This window comes from Poromitra crassiceps, assembly GCF_964638095.1.
Source record: "Poromitra crassiceps genome assembly, chromosome: 28".
Taxonomy (NCBI): Eukaryota; Metazoa; Chordata; class Actinopteri; order Beryciformes; family Melamphaidae; genus Poromitra; species Poromitra crassiceps.
In genome coordinates, this window is record NC_139651.1 from 9,154,109 (window position 1) to 9,172,674 (window position 18,566).

General features: G+C 45.0%; 1 protein-coding gene across 1 annotated transcript in view; it reads right to left on the reverse strand.

Annotated features, from left to right (window-relative positions):
• The window catches only part of nkd1 (NKD inhibitor of WNT signaling pathway 1), a gene marked incomplete at both ends in the record, with an annotated part of 54,472 nt that extends 39,157 nt beyond the window's left edge, over nucleotides 1–15,315 (reverse strand). Inside the window, 3 exons of the mRNA XM_083662104.1 lie at nucleotides 14,765–14,904; nucleotides 15,142–15,174; nucleotides 15,291–15,315. Of these exons, the coding sequence (XP_083518230.1) occupies nucleotides 14,765–14,904; nucleotides 15,142–15,174; nucleotides 15,291–15,315 (198 nt within the window). The remainder of the gene's footprint in view (nucleotides 1–14,764; nucleotides 14,905–15,141; nucleotides 15,175–15,290) is intronic.
• Between the last annotated feature and the right edge of the window lie 3,251 nt (nucleotides 15,316–18,566).

Below are 18,566 nucleotides of genomic sequence, written 5' to 3' on the forward strand. Positions count from 1 at the left end.
AGTGGGTGTGCCACACTGTGTGTCGAGGCTCTAAGTCATTAGTTAAAGTATCTTTAGGGGAGAGAGAGAGACAGTGCGTGAGTCGTCTGGGTGGCTTCAGACGCCAGTCTCAAGTGCTGCAGAGCGTGGGAGGAACCAGGGTTTAGTGGAGAAGTCTACCTCGAGGGCAACCAGAAAGTGACGGCCGCTTAAAAGCTCTCACCACATCCAACTGGGAAGAAACACCTCTGGAGCTTCAGCCTACTTCTCCTGGCAATGGCCAGGAGAACTGTTCCTTGATTTTTATCAATCAGTTTAAAAAAACGATGATCTAAAATTTTCCTTTTTTTTTAGCTAAACTTTAATAACCACGATGTTTGTGTGTGTGTTTGTTTGTTTGTTTGTTATATTTCAGATGACTCGTTCTTGAACGATCCTCATCCGTTACACTTGCCTTTTCAGTGTGATTTTGATCAGTGGATCAAGCTAAGACACAAAACGTAACGTGAGTAGTCAGAATGCACAAATCGTTGGCTTTTGCTCACATTGCTACTGTATATACAGGGTTCATACAGACATTACAAAAAAACATTACAAGTACTTTTTTACAATTACTCTTTTTTTTCATTTTGAAGGACTTCACGCAAAGCAAAGAATTCACTTTCAAATGTAAATTTGCCCCAAAGGGGGTGTCAAATTGACATTATATCACAGATTGTGTCAAGTTAATTCTACTATCGTGTGAATGGGTCGGGAAAATATTTGTCTAAAGATTGCATTGACTTTGAACAGATGCTCATACCTCAGTAAGCGCCTTTTGTCTTTTTAATACCAACTTTGGTCAAAATAGACCGTCACTGACAGACAGCGTTATGTAGTTCATGTGAAATTCAATGACTTTTAAGCGCCTCGTTTAAAAAAAGTGGCTCTTTTCAAGGTATTCCAGGCCTTGAATTTTTTTCTCTCAAAATCCAAGCACTTTTATTTGTTTATTTGTCCCCATTAGCTGATGACATGGCCATCATGAAAGTCTTCCTGGGGGCCACACGTGTACGCATACACATCATACATACATACATACATACATACATACATCAAAACACCTACTCACTTCAAGCACCTTGGCAGAACCCTGTATATATGATCTACCAAACCAGATTTGGAAGACATCAGGTTTGCATTGTGAATGGAATTCTACACAGTCTGGATGCAGTCCAGCCACACGATACAAACGAGAGATGGGAAGGAGGATGAGTGGGGGAAAAGCAATGTGGACACAGATTTAAATATAGCCGGGGTCAGACACATAATGGACATTTTTAAGCCAAGTGTGGACACGCAGATGTCATAAAAAAAAACTCTTGACCTTTATAATCCGATCTCAAAAAGCCCAACTGTAGTCAGTCACGTACATGCTAACCACTAACCACGCCAGCCAGGAGTCTCATCTTCTTTCTTCTTCAAAGCCATTTTGCTAGACCTTGTCATTGCCGCTGACAGATTTTCCAAACTAGGTGGTAGTTTGGAAAATCGCAGACGTGTGCAAGGGCGACCATTTTTTCTCTACAGCTGTGACCTCAACACCAAGGTGGCCGCTCTTCATCTCTGCCCACTCTCTCTCTCTCTCTCTCTCTCTCTCAGACACACACACACAGACACACACACACACACACACATGCGTGCGCACACACACACGTGCAGACATCCTGCCCACCACAAGCCACTACCTTTTAAACATCCCTCACATCTGACCTTTTAACTGTGGACTTAGAATCTCCGTAATTACAGACAAACTTTTCGACTTTAGCGCGTAAACATGGCGTCAGAAATAGACACTTCATCTACTGTATACAAGCAGTCTGGTGCCAGATGCATGCTTCTATTCATAGCTCGACTGGAATTAGTGGCTTGTGTCACTCGCTGCTCACCATAATGAACTTGCAGTGAGTAGGTTGCTCACTCGCCCACTGCTGACAAATTCCACTGCCCGTGTACACACACACACACAACCACACACACACACACACACACACACACACACACACACACACACACACGAACAGTCAACCACACACACACACACACACACACACATGCGCGCGCGCACACACACGCACACACACAGAGTAAACAGCTGGTGCTAAATCTGACCAAAGAAAACCAGGAAACAAGATTTAAAACGAGACGAGCCAAGACAAATCCCCCGTTCCCTCAATTTAATCTCGAGCCCTAAATGTAGCCAATGAGCACGCCCGTTCTTATTGATGTCACAAGCTTCTACAAGAACGTGTACGGTGGCTCGACGATCGCACAAGAGAAAGCATCGGGTCGTCGGCATATAGGCGGCTCGGCTTTGAAGCGTCAAACACAAATCAGCGCAGACCGTTTGTTCTGCTTCCAAATCCCCTCAGGCAGCAGCGCATGTCTTTCTTTTCCAAATCCATTCAGCTCCAGAGCCGAAGCAGCAAAAATACGGCAGAATGGTAAAATTGAAGGCAGATCGCTTAGAACGAGGAGCTAAATGACACAATGCACTGGAACAACATGTATACCTCCTATAAGTGAACCGCAGAGGAAGGGCTTAGGTAGGGACGTTAGAGAAGGTGACTAAGTGGGACTGGATTCATTTGAGGCCATAACACTATTTAGTTGTTACGACAAAAAGATGTGCATGCTAGCAAGTAGCTAGGCAGGGCCAGGGATGCTGTAAACACAGGACTACATTGTGACCACACACCGATACACACACACACACACAAAAGCGTCATTTATACTCGGACGTGAAAGCCGTAGGGCTACGCCGTGGCCGGCGAGCCTGCCGGCGTAGTAGGCGGCACGCAACTCCCCAAAAGTGTGGCCGACATAATGACATGCGGCAAAGGACCGCGGGTCGGATTCTAACCCGTATTCTTCGATCCAAGTCGAAAGTCTGTCTTGAAAGATTAGGGTAGCAGGTAGTTACTTTTGCAGGTCCCTACAGACTGAAGAAGCACTCGGTCCAATCTGGTGAAGTACTCTTCCTTTCAGGGTTACTGTTGGTTCCAACATGAGTAATGGCGGGGGGGAAGGTGGTTAACAGGCAGGGCAAATGGCGCTTTGGGGAGCACAGGTCTGACCTGCTTCACTGACAGTGTGCAGGGTGAGCTCCTCTCTCGGCACCTGTGGAGCGTAAACACACCAGGGGGGAGGAGGACAGCCTTCCTTTCAGCACGGCCGCTCCTCAGCTTAGCTTTCCCTCTAACCCAAAACATCCCCTAACAGACAATCCAGACCTCCTCCGTCGTCGCCGGCGCCACGGGAAGACCTGAAGAAGCCCTGGAACCCTGTGGTCTGGAGGAGAGCACAATGCTCTCCAAAGCTCTGTTTACCTAAAGACGCTTCCTTCATTCCCTCTAGCTCAGGTGGCCTTAGGGTCACCAGAGCACTCAAACACTATAGGAGGATAAATACAATAGAGAGGCAAAGTGACCGCCTACTTCCTGCTTCAGCACTGTACCAGAGATTTTCATCCGCCGTTTATTTTCCCATACACATTTCATAAAATGCGTATAAAAATAGTTTTACTGGTTCAAACCAAACGGTACAGATATATTTAGAAACAGGAGAGATCGCATAACATTTCACTGGGACCAAAACGTTAAGAAAATGCAGGTTTAAAGAAAATACTTTTTCGATGTTGTTTTTTTAAGTTTTTGGTCCGAGTGAAATGTTCTATGGTCTCTGCCGATTATAGCGTTAGCTGAACCGTTTGGGTCGACGAAGTACAACTATTTTATATACGCATTTTACGAAATGTCTACGTGAAAAGAAATGGCGGATGAAAATCTCTGGTACAGTGCTGAAGCAGGAAGTGATGTTTCACTTTGGCTCTCTATAGCAGAGTTGATGCAAGCTGTGGAGCCCATCACTGGTGCTTCCCCGTGTCCACTCCACTGTGCTTAGGAAAAACAAAGAGAAATGGACTGGAAGAGAACCGTGCTGGGACTCGGTGTCTGTTAGTCGTGATAAACAGATCCACATAGTCAAGTCAACAAATGGGTAGTGTGTGTGTGTGTGTGCGCATGCCTGTGTGTGTGTGTGTGTGTGTGTGTGTGTGTGTGTGTGTGTGTGTGTGTGCGCGTGCGTGCGTGCGTGCGCGCGCGCGCCTGTGTGTGTGTGTGTATGCATGCGCGTGCACACGTCTGCAGTCTCATGAGGCGCTTGATAGCCGTTTTATGCAGATGTTGTTGATCGTCCTATTTACGAGAGCCACTTTGAGTGCTCAGTCAAATTATTCAGCACTTATAACTGCACAGGCCAGCAGAGCGCATGCAGCCCCGCGGGGGGAAACCTGATAAACAAACAAGACACAATCATTCAGGGTTTAAACACTTAAACACCCACTTCAGCACAGCCTTTTAAGTGGCTGATTAAAAACGGGCTTCCCATTGGAAGGCTCATAGGAGGCCCGGTTTCACTGCAGGAGCTCCAGCCATCCACAGTCGTCTCTCCCCCTGGCTGCCACCTCCCCCTGTCTGGGAGGAGAAGCTGGAAGTTTGGACTTCCAGAGGTTCTCGACACAACTCTCACACAGACGTCGAATCAATTGCAACCCTCACTGCCATATGAATAGCCTATAGTTATGTCATCGTCATCATGGAGTAGCACCATCATGAATTACTGATCACTTCCACACACTTGCATATTATTCACCTTTTTCCTGGACTTACGTTTCCCATGATTCTCAGCGGCGGTAGCCGGTTGTCGACTTCCTGTTTAAAATGTTTTCACTAGCAAGGAGGTACGCGCCGCTGTCAAAGCGTGGGAACGTATGGCTTATTTTATCTGAAATGGCAAAAAATAGTAACGTTGTGTGGTTGCATAGCGGCGATATTTTACAAAAACGAGGTGAATGTCAATGTCACTGGTACTGTATGGGCTTATTTTAGCCGAAATTGCTAAAAATAGTATGTGGTTGCATATTATTATTTTGAAGGCTAAACGTCCAAACCGGAACTCTTATTATTTGGTCATCGAACGGAGCTTTAGCGGTCTCTCTCTTTCAAGATTCAAGATATTGTCACTCCGTTGTACAATTATGCACGTGTGAAATTATTGTGCTGGGGGCTCCATTACAAGACATAGGTAGGTACAAAGTCACACCAATTATTATGATTATTTGCAGTCTCTTTCGCTATGAACGGTCCTGGGCGGAAACAGGCAACCGGCAGCTGGAAGCAGGGAGGGAGGGAGAGTGTCATGGAAGCGCCCACGGTCTCACCAGGAAACTCGTGAATAGCAGTAACAAGTTAGCTCTCTACACTATATGCACAGCGGTGATGCAGTAGGTTTGAGGCGCAGTCGAGTACCACCAGCACCCAAAGTAGTAATAATCACCATAAAGAACGTTCCCAAGGGTACTGTGACTTTTATGCAATTTTACAGTTATCAATGAATGTGTAATGATGACAGACGTTTCCTTAAGTGTAGCATTAGGCTACATTTCTAAGAAGGAACAACAAAGTTGATGATAATTAACTTCTTGGTTGCCACAAGGGTTGGCATGGCAACCAATTAAGTATGACTGGCAATGCTTTATGGGTATTATTATCAGCATGGTTGTGGACTGTGTCCTTGATTGGCTGTATGAAACTAGCTGTTGTATAATCTCTAAGAGACAATATCCCTCACGTTATTGTTCTCCCTGAAGGCTCAGCGACTTCAGTAGTACGCCAGAAGGGGAAAGCACAGACAAGCTAGGAATACTTTCCTTACACTTTCCACCACATTAGCATGTAAACATACATCAAACAAGCGTCTCGGCGTGACGATGATGTCAGTTAAATTAACTCTATATTTAGACGGATTATCCGCTAATTAGGCTCTCACAGATACAGTAATTAATATGCACACCAGGCTCATCAGCTGCAAGCAGAGGCTTGAACCCCGGTTTCAAAACAAAGGCAAAGAAGGGGGGAGACGAAACTTCTGTGGACGTACATCTTCAGGATCCAACTGTTAATTAAGTATTTTCAAATGAATGCCGCCCGAAAAAAGTGTGTGAAGCGTGGAGCAAACACTCCAGCGTTGTAAACGTATACTATCAAAAGCGCTGCGAGAGAAGAGAGACACTTTGAAATGAGCAGCGGCTCTCCTCCGTCGCTCCACAGCAGCCAGCAGATATTTGGGGAAACAAAGGCGAGATCTCAGCTGCTAATCCACCCGGGATTCAGAGCACATTCCCGCAGACGCCTTTGATCTGTGGAGCGCATCCGGACGGCGCATTCCACCCCGACACGCAAACGCACACACACGGATTTACACGTACACACACAGGCACCACTCCACCCCCACGGCCAACGCCCCCATACCCGCTCCACCCCCACGGCCAACCCCCCCCATACCCACTCCACCCCCACGGCCAACGCCCCCATACCCGCTCCACCCCCACGGCCAACCCCCCCCCCCCCCCCATACCCACTCCACCCCCACGGCCAACGCCCCCCCCATACCCACTTTATTTGGAGTTTTTTGTCTGCATCTTGGATGTCACTGAAGTTCCCAACGGAGACCGGAGAGGAATAGAGAGGCAAGGTGACCGCCTACTTCCTGCTTCAGCACTGTACCAGAGATTTTCGTCCGCCATTTATTTTCCCATACACATTTCGTAAAATGCTTATAAAAATCGTTTTACTGGTTCAAACCAAACGGTACAGGAGAGATCGCATAACATTTCACTGGGACCAAAACTTTAAAAAAATGCGGGTTTAAAGAAAATATTTTTTCAATGTTTTTTTTTTTAAGTTTTGGTCCGAGTGAAATGTTCTATGGTCTCTCCCGATTATAGCGTTAGCTGAACCGTTTGGTTCGACGAAGTACAACTATTTTATAAGCATTTTACGGAATGTCTATGGGAAAATAAATGGCGGATGAAAATCTCTGGTACAGTGCTGAAGCAGGAAGTGACGTTCCACTTTGCCTCTCTATACCGGTGTATCCACGAGGAACGGGCTGGCCGGAGACGAGCGGTTGCCGCGATGCCAGAGAAGCTAGCGCCGCGACCGGCTAACAAGTAAGCTCAGACACACACTCACCTTACTCTGTGACTGTCCCAAACCCCCCTTTCTCTTCTAAATATGTTCATGGTGGATAAGGTCACTTTAGACAAACGAGATACGCCTTAATATCGATGAGTGTGCCCAGGGCTTGTATCTGCCGTGACTTAGACGAGCGTTTTTACTCACTTTTGTATAAAGGCCAGAGTGAAATACATAGTGAGTGCTGGTGAGGAGAGACGATGTGGTTTTTTAAAAAGATTCACAACAAAAGCAAAAGGGGAAGAACCTGATCAAATGTCTTACCGGATTCTATATACCATTACCACAGCAGCGCTTTTCCAGAAGGCACCACCATTCATTCACAACAAACCAGAGGTTTGCTTTGTCACGCGGGAGAACCTCCTCCAGCTCCGGGGAGTGATCAACGTGACATACGATGCCGGATGTGACATTAAAAGCCACCTGCACCTCCTTGAATCTCCCAGTCCCCCCCCCAGCGACGTTGACGTCAGCGCCATTACTTCCTCTCCCTATCTTCTCATGGGAAAAAACATATCACAGAGGGCTTCTATAGCCAGGTGCTGCCCCCCTCCACCACCACCCTCCCTCCCCAAAGGCCAGACCGGCCTTTTCTTCTCTTTAGAGCGTGGCTCCAAACTTCTCTCGCAGCCTCTTCAAAGAGCAACAACAGGGCCTGCTATGGTCCCTCGGGAGCGCAGAGGGGGTCGGGTCCGGTGGGAGAGAGAGAGAGAGGGGGCACAGGACGCGCAGCACAGCACAGCACAGCACCAGAAGAAGAAAAAGAACACGCACAAGCAGAAGAAGAAGACGATGCAGAGAAGGAGAGCGAGGAAGAGGAGGAGGCTGCGTTTTGAAAGGTGCTTTCAGGCTCCTATAGAGACACGGGCCCTCGCTTTGTGAAAGCGACGACAAGCAGAGAGAAAAAGCACCACGGCAGCAGACGCCTGAAAAAGAAAGAAGGGGGCGCCGGCAAACCTGCCTTTTATCAGACTCGGAGGCTGGGGGGGGGGATTCTGGGGGAATGAGTTTAAAAGCTTTAGGCTGACGTCCATGAAATAAAATAAAACCTTTCTACTCGCAACGAGAGAGAAAAATAAAAATCAGAGAGCTGGCAACCGACTGTGAAACAGGGCGGTTGGGGGGCAGAGGTTCCACTGTGATTCGCTCTTGAGTTGCGTTCTGTCATCACACGTACCTTTGGTTTCGTATGGGACTGGATGGAAGGAAAGAAATGCTTTGGAATCGTGAGAGCAGAGGGAGAAGTGGGGGGGGGGGTAGGGCTTCACAGCGGAGGAGGAGCCATCAATGTCACTACAAACACCTCCCTGCATGGCCCACTTCATCAGCCACAACCAACACAGGGCCACAGGGTAAACGCACCAACACAGGGCCACAGGGTAAACGCACCAACACAGGGTAAACGCACCAACACAGGACCACAGGGTAAACGCACCAACACAGGACCACAGGGTAAATGCACCAACACAGGGTAAACGCACCAACACAGGGTAAACGCACCAACACAGGACCACAGGGTAAACGCACCAACACAGGACCACAGGGTAAACGCACCAACACAGGACCACAGGGTAAACGCACCAACACAGGGCCACAGGGTAAACGCACCAACACAGGGCCACAGGGTAAACGCACCAACACAGGGTAAACGCACCAACACAGGACCACAGGGTAAACGCACCAACACAGGACCACAGGGTAAACGCACCAACACAGGGTAAACGCACCAACACAGGACCACAGGGTAAATGCACCGAGACAGGGCCACAGTGTAAACGCACCAACACAGGACCACAGGGTAAACGCACCAACACAGGGTAAACGCACCAACACAGGGCCACAGGGTAAACGCACCAACACAGGGTAAACGCACCAACACAGGACCACAGGGTAAATGCACCGAGACAGGGCCACAGTGTAAACGCACCAACACAGGACCACAGGGTAAACGCACCGACACAGGGCCACAGGGTAAACGCACCAACACAGGACCACAGGGTAAACGCAAGAAACAGATGCAGACTAGGAGGGGAGAAATGAGGGGAAGGGGCGAGACAGAGGGGAGAAGCAGGATAGGGGGAGGGGAATTTTAAAGAACTGAAAGAGGGAACTTTGTAGGGAAGAAATGCTTCAACAAATCATCAAAATGAAATCTTTTTTTGAAGTGACTCTCGATACACTACAAACATGCTGAATGAGATGAAGAAAAGCCATAGTATTTAAAGTCTCAACATTTTCTAGTGAATGTGAATCCCAACTCGGAATGACTTAGTGAGCGATTTTATTGAGTTGGAACAATCTAGCGAGCCGAAAATTGGAACTTCCAAGTCATACGTTGTGAAAATCTTCATCCCTCTCGATGTCTGTGAAGGCGACATAATTCTACAGGGTTACACATGACGTACGGAGTTCAAAGGGTGGGTGTGGACACCATGCTGTAGCTGTACACAGGGGAGAGATCCACCTGTCCATACCACTCACTATCCATACCACTCACTGTCCATACCACTCACTGTCCATACTGTACCACTCACTGTCCATACCACTCACTGTCCATACCACTCACTGTCCATACCACTCACTATCCATACCACTCACTGTCCATACCACTCACTGTCCATACCACTCACTGTCCATACCACTCACTATCCATACCACTCACTGTCAAGCTAAAGTGCCGACTTGGACCACGCAACGAACCAATAGGTAGAAACAGCATGCAAGCATCATTCATCTGTCACGTTTATACTTTGTGTCGGTCGTCTCTTCTTCTCTCCTCACCAAATGACTTCAAAGTAAAGCCATTTACTTCTGTCAAGCTGCTAACGTGAGCAGCGCTAGAAAACAACATTATATTGCATAAAGCCGCCATTGTTTGTACGAGAAACAGGATTTCAGGAATACGGTTTGAAAAGATCAGATCAAAAGAATTCCAGGCCCGGACACCCCACTGTTGACACCCGACCCACATTCTCCTGGACCCCAGTTCAGCTGGGAGGGGGGACCTATAAGAACAACGGCTATAAATAACTATCTCACCAGGTATCCTATACAACACAGACAGCTTTCAAGACTAGGAGGGTTGACTTGCATTCTCTCGCAGGTTTGAATCTGTTTTTTTTTTTATCTTATTTTGGTTTGAGATATGCGTTTCATTATGAAACACATTTTGGGGGGAATTTGAAGATTTTAGGAATGAGGTTGATTTCATCCCCAAACAGATTTTGTAAGCGAAAGTCTGCTTCTTCTTAGTTTGGTGAAGAACTTCATCAGCAATCACTTTTAAGAGTCACCATTTGTCAAATGGTGGATATCATTTACAGACGACAAATAACAACTGACCATTAACACTGCAATATATTAAAATAACACTCTGTCTTACCTTCTCTAAGCATTGTCCCTACCTACCAGCCTAACCTCTATATGACTGGATATAGCCTATTTATGATCAATGACTTGATGCCAAAAGAACAAGCAAAAACAAACTTCTAAATTGAATCTTCAAGAATTTGGATCGACTTTTTCAACGCAAAAACAGAAGGGGAAAGCATCCAAATAAATATTGATGTCGGGAAACACCTTTCTTCTTTTATTAATGTTCCCCTCTGAGCTATAAATGCCATGAGACACGCAGACTTGAATTATTTATACAAACAGAACTCCAAGTCCAAATTGTTTCAAAAACATCCAACTCTTTCAGCAGGGGGTTCCTTCTCCATCCCGGTGCCAACTCTCACTTCACACCATCTGGGAGATGAAAACATCATACACCATTTCCAGAAACAAAGAGACTTCATGTTTTCACACGGATGCCCATCACGGTGGAAAGCTCTCTGTTCACTTCCATACACCAGCGTCATTTTCCTTGAATTAAATGTAGCCAAAAGCTGTTGTGTGGTGGGCTGCGCAGACTTAAAGGAACACTCTGCCCATTTTCAACCAGCTTTGTATCATTAGAACATCAGTAGTATATCAGAAAACTGTAAACTGTTTTGAAGTCTGTCATTTAATTTGACAGTTATTGAGTGTTAAAGTGTGGACCAGTGACATCACTGGTCCACACTAACTCAAATTAATAACTCATTAACTCAAATCAACTCTCAATAACTGTCAAACTATTCATCATTCATCTAGTTTGACAGTTATTGAGAGTTGATTTGAGTTAATGAGTTATTAATTTGAGTTAGTGTGGACCAGTGATGTCACTGGTCCACACTTTAACACTCAATAACTGTCAAATTAAATGACAGACTTCAAAACAGTTTACACTTTTCTGATATACTACTGATGTTCTAATGATACAAAGCTGGTTGAAAATGGGCAGAGTGTTCCTTTAATGTAAAAAAAATCGCCAGTTAGTTTTTTTGTACGCCCGAACAAAACAAGGAAGCCATTGAGAATTGGCGAGAAGAAAAATGTGGATCTAGCTGTCAAGGAAGTAAGTTGGAGTGTTCATCTTCTGTATATATGATCTTTGTGTGCAACACGCGACATAGGAGAACGCCAGGATTGGAGGGGGGGGGTTTCTGTTTCCCCCCGTTTTAGGCGTGCTTTCTGAATGATGACGCGCTCCGCAGTGTCTCTATGTGCAGCAGTGTGAGAGAGAAGAAATAGTCAAATATCAGTTGTGTGGCTTTTCTGCAGCAGCAGCAGCATTCTGTAGAAAACAATCACATGGCTTCTTCATCAGATCTTCCTCATAATGCCCCTCCACAGACAGACAGAACGTGCCTGCAGCGAGCGCGGGCGGCTCCGGTTACAATATGAAGATGTTTATTGGAGCGCTGGGCACATGTCAGGCTTAGCGACTTTGGCACCATGTGCGTGCAACATGGAAAAAGCCCAGCGCCGACCCCTCACCACGCTCCGTGGCGTGCCACACTCCCATCGCTCGCACGTACGTCCCCTCCAGCCGGCCCGCTCGTAAAAAGGGCCCCCGGGGCGTTTCCCATCGCGGACCCACTGGGGGCCTCCAGGCAGAGAAGCAGCGACGGCATCAAGAGTACCGTCGCAGCGTAAGACAAAAACAATGGCGGACTTTAGACCCCCAGCTTGGACTGTGATTAGGAGATATTTCAGTCGCCCCGCTCAAAGCTGATTGTCGCTTCCTCGAGTTTGAAGCTTGCTTCCTCACCAGCAGCACGTCATACGTATCCTTGATAATCAGTTTAATTGCGCGACATAATTTGACCTTTACACGAGAACTGCTGCTGCGTGCCAGTTTCTGTCATGATGAGAAGCAAATGAGAGGGCAAGAGACAGGAAAATATCATGGACTGCTTATTACACCTACAGTAACAGGACCCTTGTTTCTCAAAATGATGTGCGACAAAAGGAGTTGCCACGTATTTGAAAAGAAACCACGGCTTGTGCTCAAAGTGGCCTTGTATAATACTAGGCATCTCATGCGCTACAGGCGCTGGGTTCCTAGGCTCGCCCGCAGCATGTTATAGACATTATGACATCATCAGTGATGTCACAATTTGCTCGAGTGTGTGTAACCAAAAAACCACAATTGCTCGAGTGACATCACTGATGATGTCATAGACGATGATGTCACTGACGATGTCATAGACGATGGTGTCAAAATGTCTATGACATTGTGACCAAAATCGCAGAACCCACTTCCTTTTATATCAGGATAAAACAGAATTCTCTATAATGTGTTCAAAATGAAATACACTTTTCTGTTCAAAGTGTCTTGGTCGTGGGTGGAGGAATTACGTTTATTGGTGTATTTTTTTTTGATGGACTCCCATTCCTCTAACATGCTGCCTTTGTGGAAAGCATCGTCGACGCTAACCAAAGAGGCTTAAGTCTCATCTGAAGCGATTCCAAAGGATTTGTTCACTTGACAACAACAGCACTGTGTTTACAGCCATGCCAAAATACAACAGCACTGTGTTTACAGCCATGCCAAAATACAACAGCACTGTGTTTACACTTTACAGCCATGCCAAAATACAACAGCACTGTGTTTACAGCCATGCCAAAATACAACAGCACTGTGTTTACACTTTACAGCCATGCCAAAATACAACAGCTCTGTGTTTACAGCCATGCCAAAATACAACAGCACTGTGTTTACACTTTACAGCCATGCCAAAATACAACAGCTCTGTGTTTACACTTTACAGCCATGCCAAAATACAACAGCACTGTGTTTACACTTTACAGCCATGCCAAACTACAACAGCACTTTGTTTACACAGCCATGCCAAACTACAACAGCACTTTGTTTACACAGCCATGCCAAAATACAACAGCACTTTGTTTACACAGCCATGCCCAAACACAAAACAGCCATGACCTCCAACGCTTCTCCCCAGCCTTTACAATGCACCCCTGCCACCAGACTGTCAGCCTGCACTGCTTTCAACTCAGGCTTAATCTACCTAGAAAAACACTTTGATCCGCACACAGGCTGATAGATACCAACGTTTGTTCCTAAGTTGAGCAGTTGAGACACATCTCCCAAAGCACGCCGGAGTGTTTGAAGACATGGGTTCATTGTCCAAACAGAAATGGAAAGGTATTGCAACCAAGCAAATATAGGCTATTTTTGTGTCCAGCTCAAGAGAGCCCACTTCTTCTTCAGTCAATTTGTAAAAGATCTAATGGTGGTGGTGGTGGTGGTGGGTACTGACCTCACTGATGGGCAAACATCTCATGCTTCCAGTATGAAATCATCAACATCATTGTAACTCACAATGTGGTTGGCACAAAAACACTACTGAAGATTTGTACAGAAGATGTGTACAGCGCATGCGTCGGTGTACAGGCAAACAAGGAAGTAACTTGAATTCATCTTTGTTTAGTTCTCGGTGTGTGGATTTACTACGAAAATGACGTTTCAAGCAACTATGGATTACTACTAACTGGACGGCTGTTAGCTCACTGTGTATACTACACGGAGAGTGACGATAAAGGCATTGTGTATCTTGGTTATGTATGGGCGATATGGCAAATGGGTGAAAACTCCCCAAAAAGTTGGCCTACGAAATGCAATGCAAAACTACAAGGTGGGAAGCCTTTTCACTTTTCTACACCTCCACCGGTGAGTCCATCCTCACTTCCTCCATCACCGTCTGGTACGCTGCTGCTGCCTGCAGTCTCCAGACTGCTGCAGCAGTGAAAAGGTGAAAGTGAAAAGGTGGTAGGATGCAGCCTGCCATCCCTTCACGACCTACTGTACACACTGCCAGGACGCTAAAGCGGTGTTTGAAAATCATGGTCGACCCCTCCCACCCAGGTCATAAACTTTTTAAGGCCCTCTCTGACTGATGTCTGGCAGTACCAGGACCTCTCGACACAGGGACAGTTTATTTCCAACTGCCATCCACATTTTCAGCGAAATCCGAAAGCCCCCACAAATCAGGACTTTATAAAGGCCTTTTTACTTTGCACTTTATAATTTGAGACTGTTTTTCTGTATTGCTCTGTCTTCTACTTGATTTGTCAGATTCCACGTTTGTACCTACTGTTGCTATTCAAGTGAATCTTAACTAAGTTTTCAAAATAAAAGTGCCGTCAACCACCTACCTGCTACTAGGTAAACGTTCACAGGGCAGTAATTTGACAACCAATAATTAATACAGTGTAATAACAATAAGTAATACACTGTTATAATAGTATTAGTAAACATTGAGTGGTCACTCCACAGTCCACACTTGATTCCTTGAATAGCGTGGTAGTAGCAGGCTACTCACCCGTGTAGTCAAGCCGCAGTTGTTCTTGTGGTGACAGCCCTGTTGCTCCAGGCGAGAGCCCGTGCAATAGTATTTCTGTTTCACCAGCCAGTCGTCGATCCCCTTCCTCGCCAAACAGGCATTGACTACAAAACTGTCACCTGAAACAAAGACGCGCGTCATTATAACTCATAACTACAGCTAGTTTCTCGCCCTCCACTCATGTTTTCTATAGCAATATATCTCCAAAGAGTCGGACGCTGCCCCGCGTAATGGCGCATAGACTCTGAAAACTGCACTGCTGTTCCCAAACTGTCCAAATAATATTCTCAGAAAATAATACTATGCTGTATTATAGGCTATCTATGCGATGATAATAAATGTGTTATCGTGCTTACCTTCTGGACTCTCCCTCGGTTTACAAATAGCAGCTTGAGAGAGAGAGAGAGAACACAATGAATAGTGTTACTCGAAAGTATCGCAGACTAGTGCCAGAGCGCATAGGACAACTACAGCCGTGATTTCTCACGGGAATGAGAAAGCTTACCATGTTTCGAGTGCAGTTTACCCATTTCTATGCATCGAGTTGGACTTGAAAAGCATCAGATGAATATAATCCCAAAGGAAAAAAGAGCAGCGATATCCAGACAGAGGCGCGCGTCCGTGGAGAAAGAGAGCAGACTGCGCTCAGTAGCCTACGTCCGACGGCTGGAGAGCCAAACGAGTCTGTTTGATCCAGATTCCCACCAGCGTCAAGCCGGCCAGAAGGAGATAGGCGACTTCCTCCCACATCTTTCAAAATAAAACTCATACCTTTCATGTAATAAATACAAAGTAAAAAAAAAAAAAGGAGAGAAATAATCAATCTATCAATCAATCAATCAATCAATCAATCAATCAATCAATCCATAAAATCTTTCTGAAAAACAAATTTTCACAGCATCAATTCCACATCAAAAGAACTTAATTACAGAACATATTCCAGATAACTCTGAACTCCGGAAGGATGCTTAACATTACTATCTTTAAAAAGCCTGCAGCAGTGGCACAACTGTGCCAAAAGGTCATTATAACTGGAGGCTGGAGCTCCAATATCTGCGCACCACTGCACCCTACTAGCCTACTTGAAGCTACACATTCCACACTTTTATTCTGAAGACAAAATCGCCTCACTTCCGGTGTTATGTTGGTTATCTCTGTCTGGCTTGACGGAGCTCCGCTTTCCCTCTTCGTCTGCCTTCAAAGCTCAGAGCTGCTGAAGGATCAGGAGGAATGACACCTCACCCAAGAATTAGACGAGTCCGGCAAGCAGGCTCACTGTGTTTTATTGCCCGTGGTTCCCAAAACGGGGGCCTGGAGAGTCGGGACCTCCAGGGGTCCAACAGCCACATGAATGAGGGATAGCCCATATCTATGGATAGCCCCTTATACTAGGCCTACTCTCATAAGCCTACCATAACTCAGCCTAAGTGAATCCAAATTTGACCATGATCCTTTTTTAAACATTATAGCCTAATGGAGAGCAAGGATCAAGATTTTTTTTTTTTTTTACCAGAAACTTAGTTGGAGGCGTAGTTTGGCTATTACAATAATTTATCACATTGACCAAGTAATAATATCTTGTCATCAATCATTGTTCCACCTACTGGTGTAGTACTGGTGGCAAATTATATTAGATGCATGCAGGGTCAGGGTGTTTTCCATAATTTAGGGTTTAGAGAATTGAGAGAATATACCACCCCTGCCTGAGATATAAGCACGTTATCCCCTAAATGATTTATTATTATCTAATAAATCATAACCACCTTCGCAGATGGGGTTCTTGGGGACAAAAGACAGACATGGTCCACGACCACGGTTCAATTTGTGTCTTTGGGATCCTTGACATAATAGAGTTTTAGGAACCCCTGTTTTATTGGGCCAAGGCATAGACTGTACTGTAGCTATATGGGCAGAGGCAGCAGATGAAAGCAGCCTAGATTCGTTTGAAGCTTCAAATGTAAAATAATCTTGGGGGGGGGGGGGGGGGGGGGGGTTGGGGACAGAGGCCACTATGCAATTCCCAGCCAGGCTACCATTAAATTGGGACAGAAAGCGAGCAAATAGCCTACATAGCTGAAAACAGATTGAGATTTTGTCAGGTCATGACAAATCTTCATTGTCTATAGGCTTGGAATATTATATAGTATATCAAATCTAAAAATAGGGTATTTAGGTTTTGTGTTTGTTCGTTTGTGTTTGTCTTAAGTGGTAATGTCACTAAGCCAGTGCTACAAAGTATCACAGTGATGGACTGTGGACACATCTGCGGTACAGGTTCGGAAAGCTTTAAAAGGCATCACTTTATGCAGCCTCTAATGATGGAAAACATGTGGTTATTTAAGTCACTTATAAATAGGCCTACCTGCAGGGTGGAGGTCAAACTTTAAGTTGATGTTTTAGGAATATTATGAGGGTATTTTGATTGTGTTTTTTACCACCTGCAATCTGAAGCTGTTCTTCTTTCTGTAGAATAACCCGTATCATGTTAGCAAGTGTTCAGTCACATCTAGATCACTCATTTACAGTGGAAATATATATTATTTACTGAATGATTACATGTGAACATCATTGGTCTTTTTCATTGAACTTTAATTTTGAAATGTTGGAATACATTGAAAACCCAGTCCCACCCTAAAACAGAAATGACATAAATTCTATGATTTTTGAGAGTAGTGCGAAGAGACACTTATCTATAATAGAGTTGTATTGCTCCATTGACAAATGGAGAACTGTCAAGTCATAAAATGTATATGTATATTGGATTGTACTTGCAATTTTGTGATTTTGTCTTTTAGATCATTTCTTTTGATCTCAAAATAGTGATATGACCGCTTACACTAAGACAAATTCCTCGTAATCTTGCATATTGGGGCAATAAAAGCAATTCTGATTCTGATAACATATACAGAAAATATATCAGAAATATACTTGGAAATACCTTGGCATACATGGACAGTGGCTAGCTAGCTACTGTCTGCGCTCCTGTTCACTATCTCAGTGCAACACAAGAAGTTGTTAGTTGGACTTTAGAGACTCTTACTTTCAAATTTTCCAAATCTGACCTACTATACCTTTAAATGTACCATTATTTGTTTTAAATGTGTGTTATCAATCGTGTTTTAAAAGAATGTGCCATTTTTTTAATGGTACATGTCTAATTTGAGAGCAAAACTCTTCTCATGTGATTTCTGATTTCTCATGGTGGATTTTCTCTTTAAATCTAAAAACAGCCAATTCAAATCTTAGGGGAGTCTTTGTTCAATTTTAAGACATAATCTTATATAAAAGGAATTTCCGCACACTTGAATCTGTACAGATAGGGTTAGAGACATAATCTTAAAAAGAAAAATGTCTGAAAAAGCAAATTGACTGGTTGAAGGGCTGCTTTAATGACAAAATATAGCATGGCTTCAGTAGATGGCTCCCACATGGCCTGGTGGTAATGGCCCTTAAATGATGGGCCTCTCCCGTCAAGGCTGTGTTTAAGTTTACAAGCCTGGTTTGCTCTACCTGCACCCGTGTGCCCCCAGCATGCCGAGGATTTACACCATCTCATCTCGGGTGGAGGACTTGAGGGTTTAAGGCTATGCTCCATTAGAAGAAACTCACAGCCCATGGAGCTGACGATAACATCAAACCGATGTGTATTTTCTGCAAATGAAAAGTGTGCAGGTAGCTTTACTTTGTACTTGACTTGTGGCTGACATTTTTCACTTGAATCTGCCTCCGATGGCATTTGACTGTACCAACAACGGAACGACTCCAGTCAACTGTCTGAGAG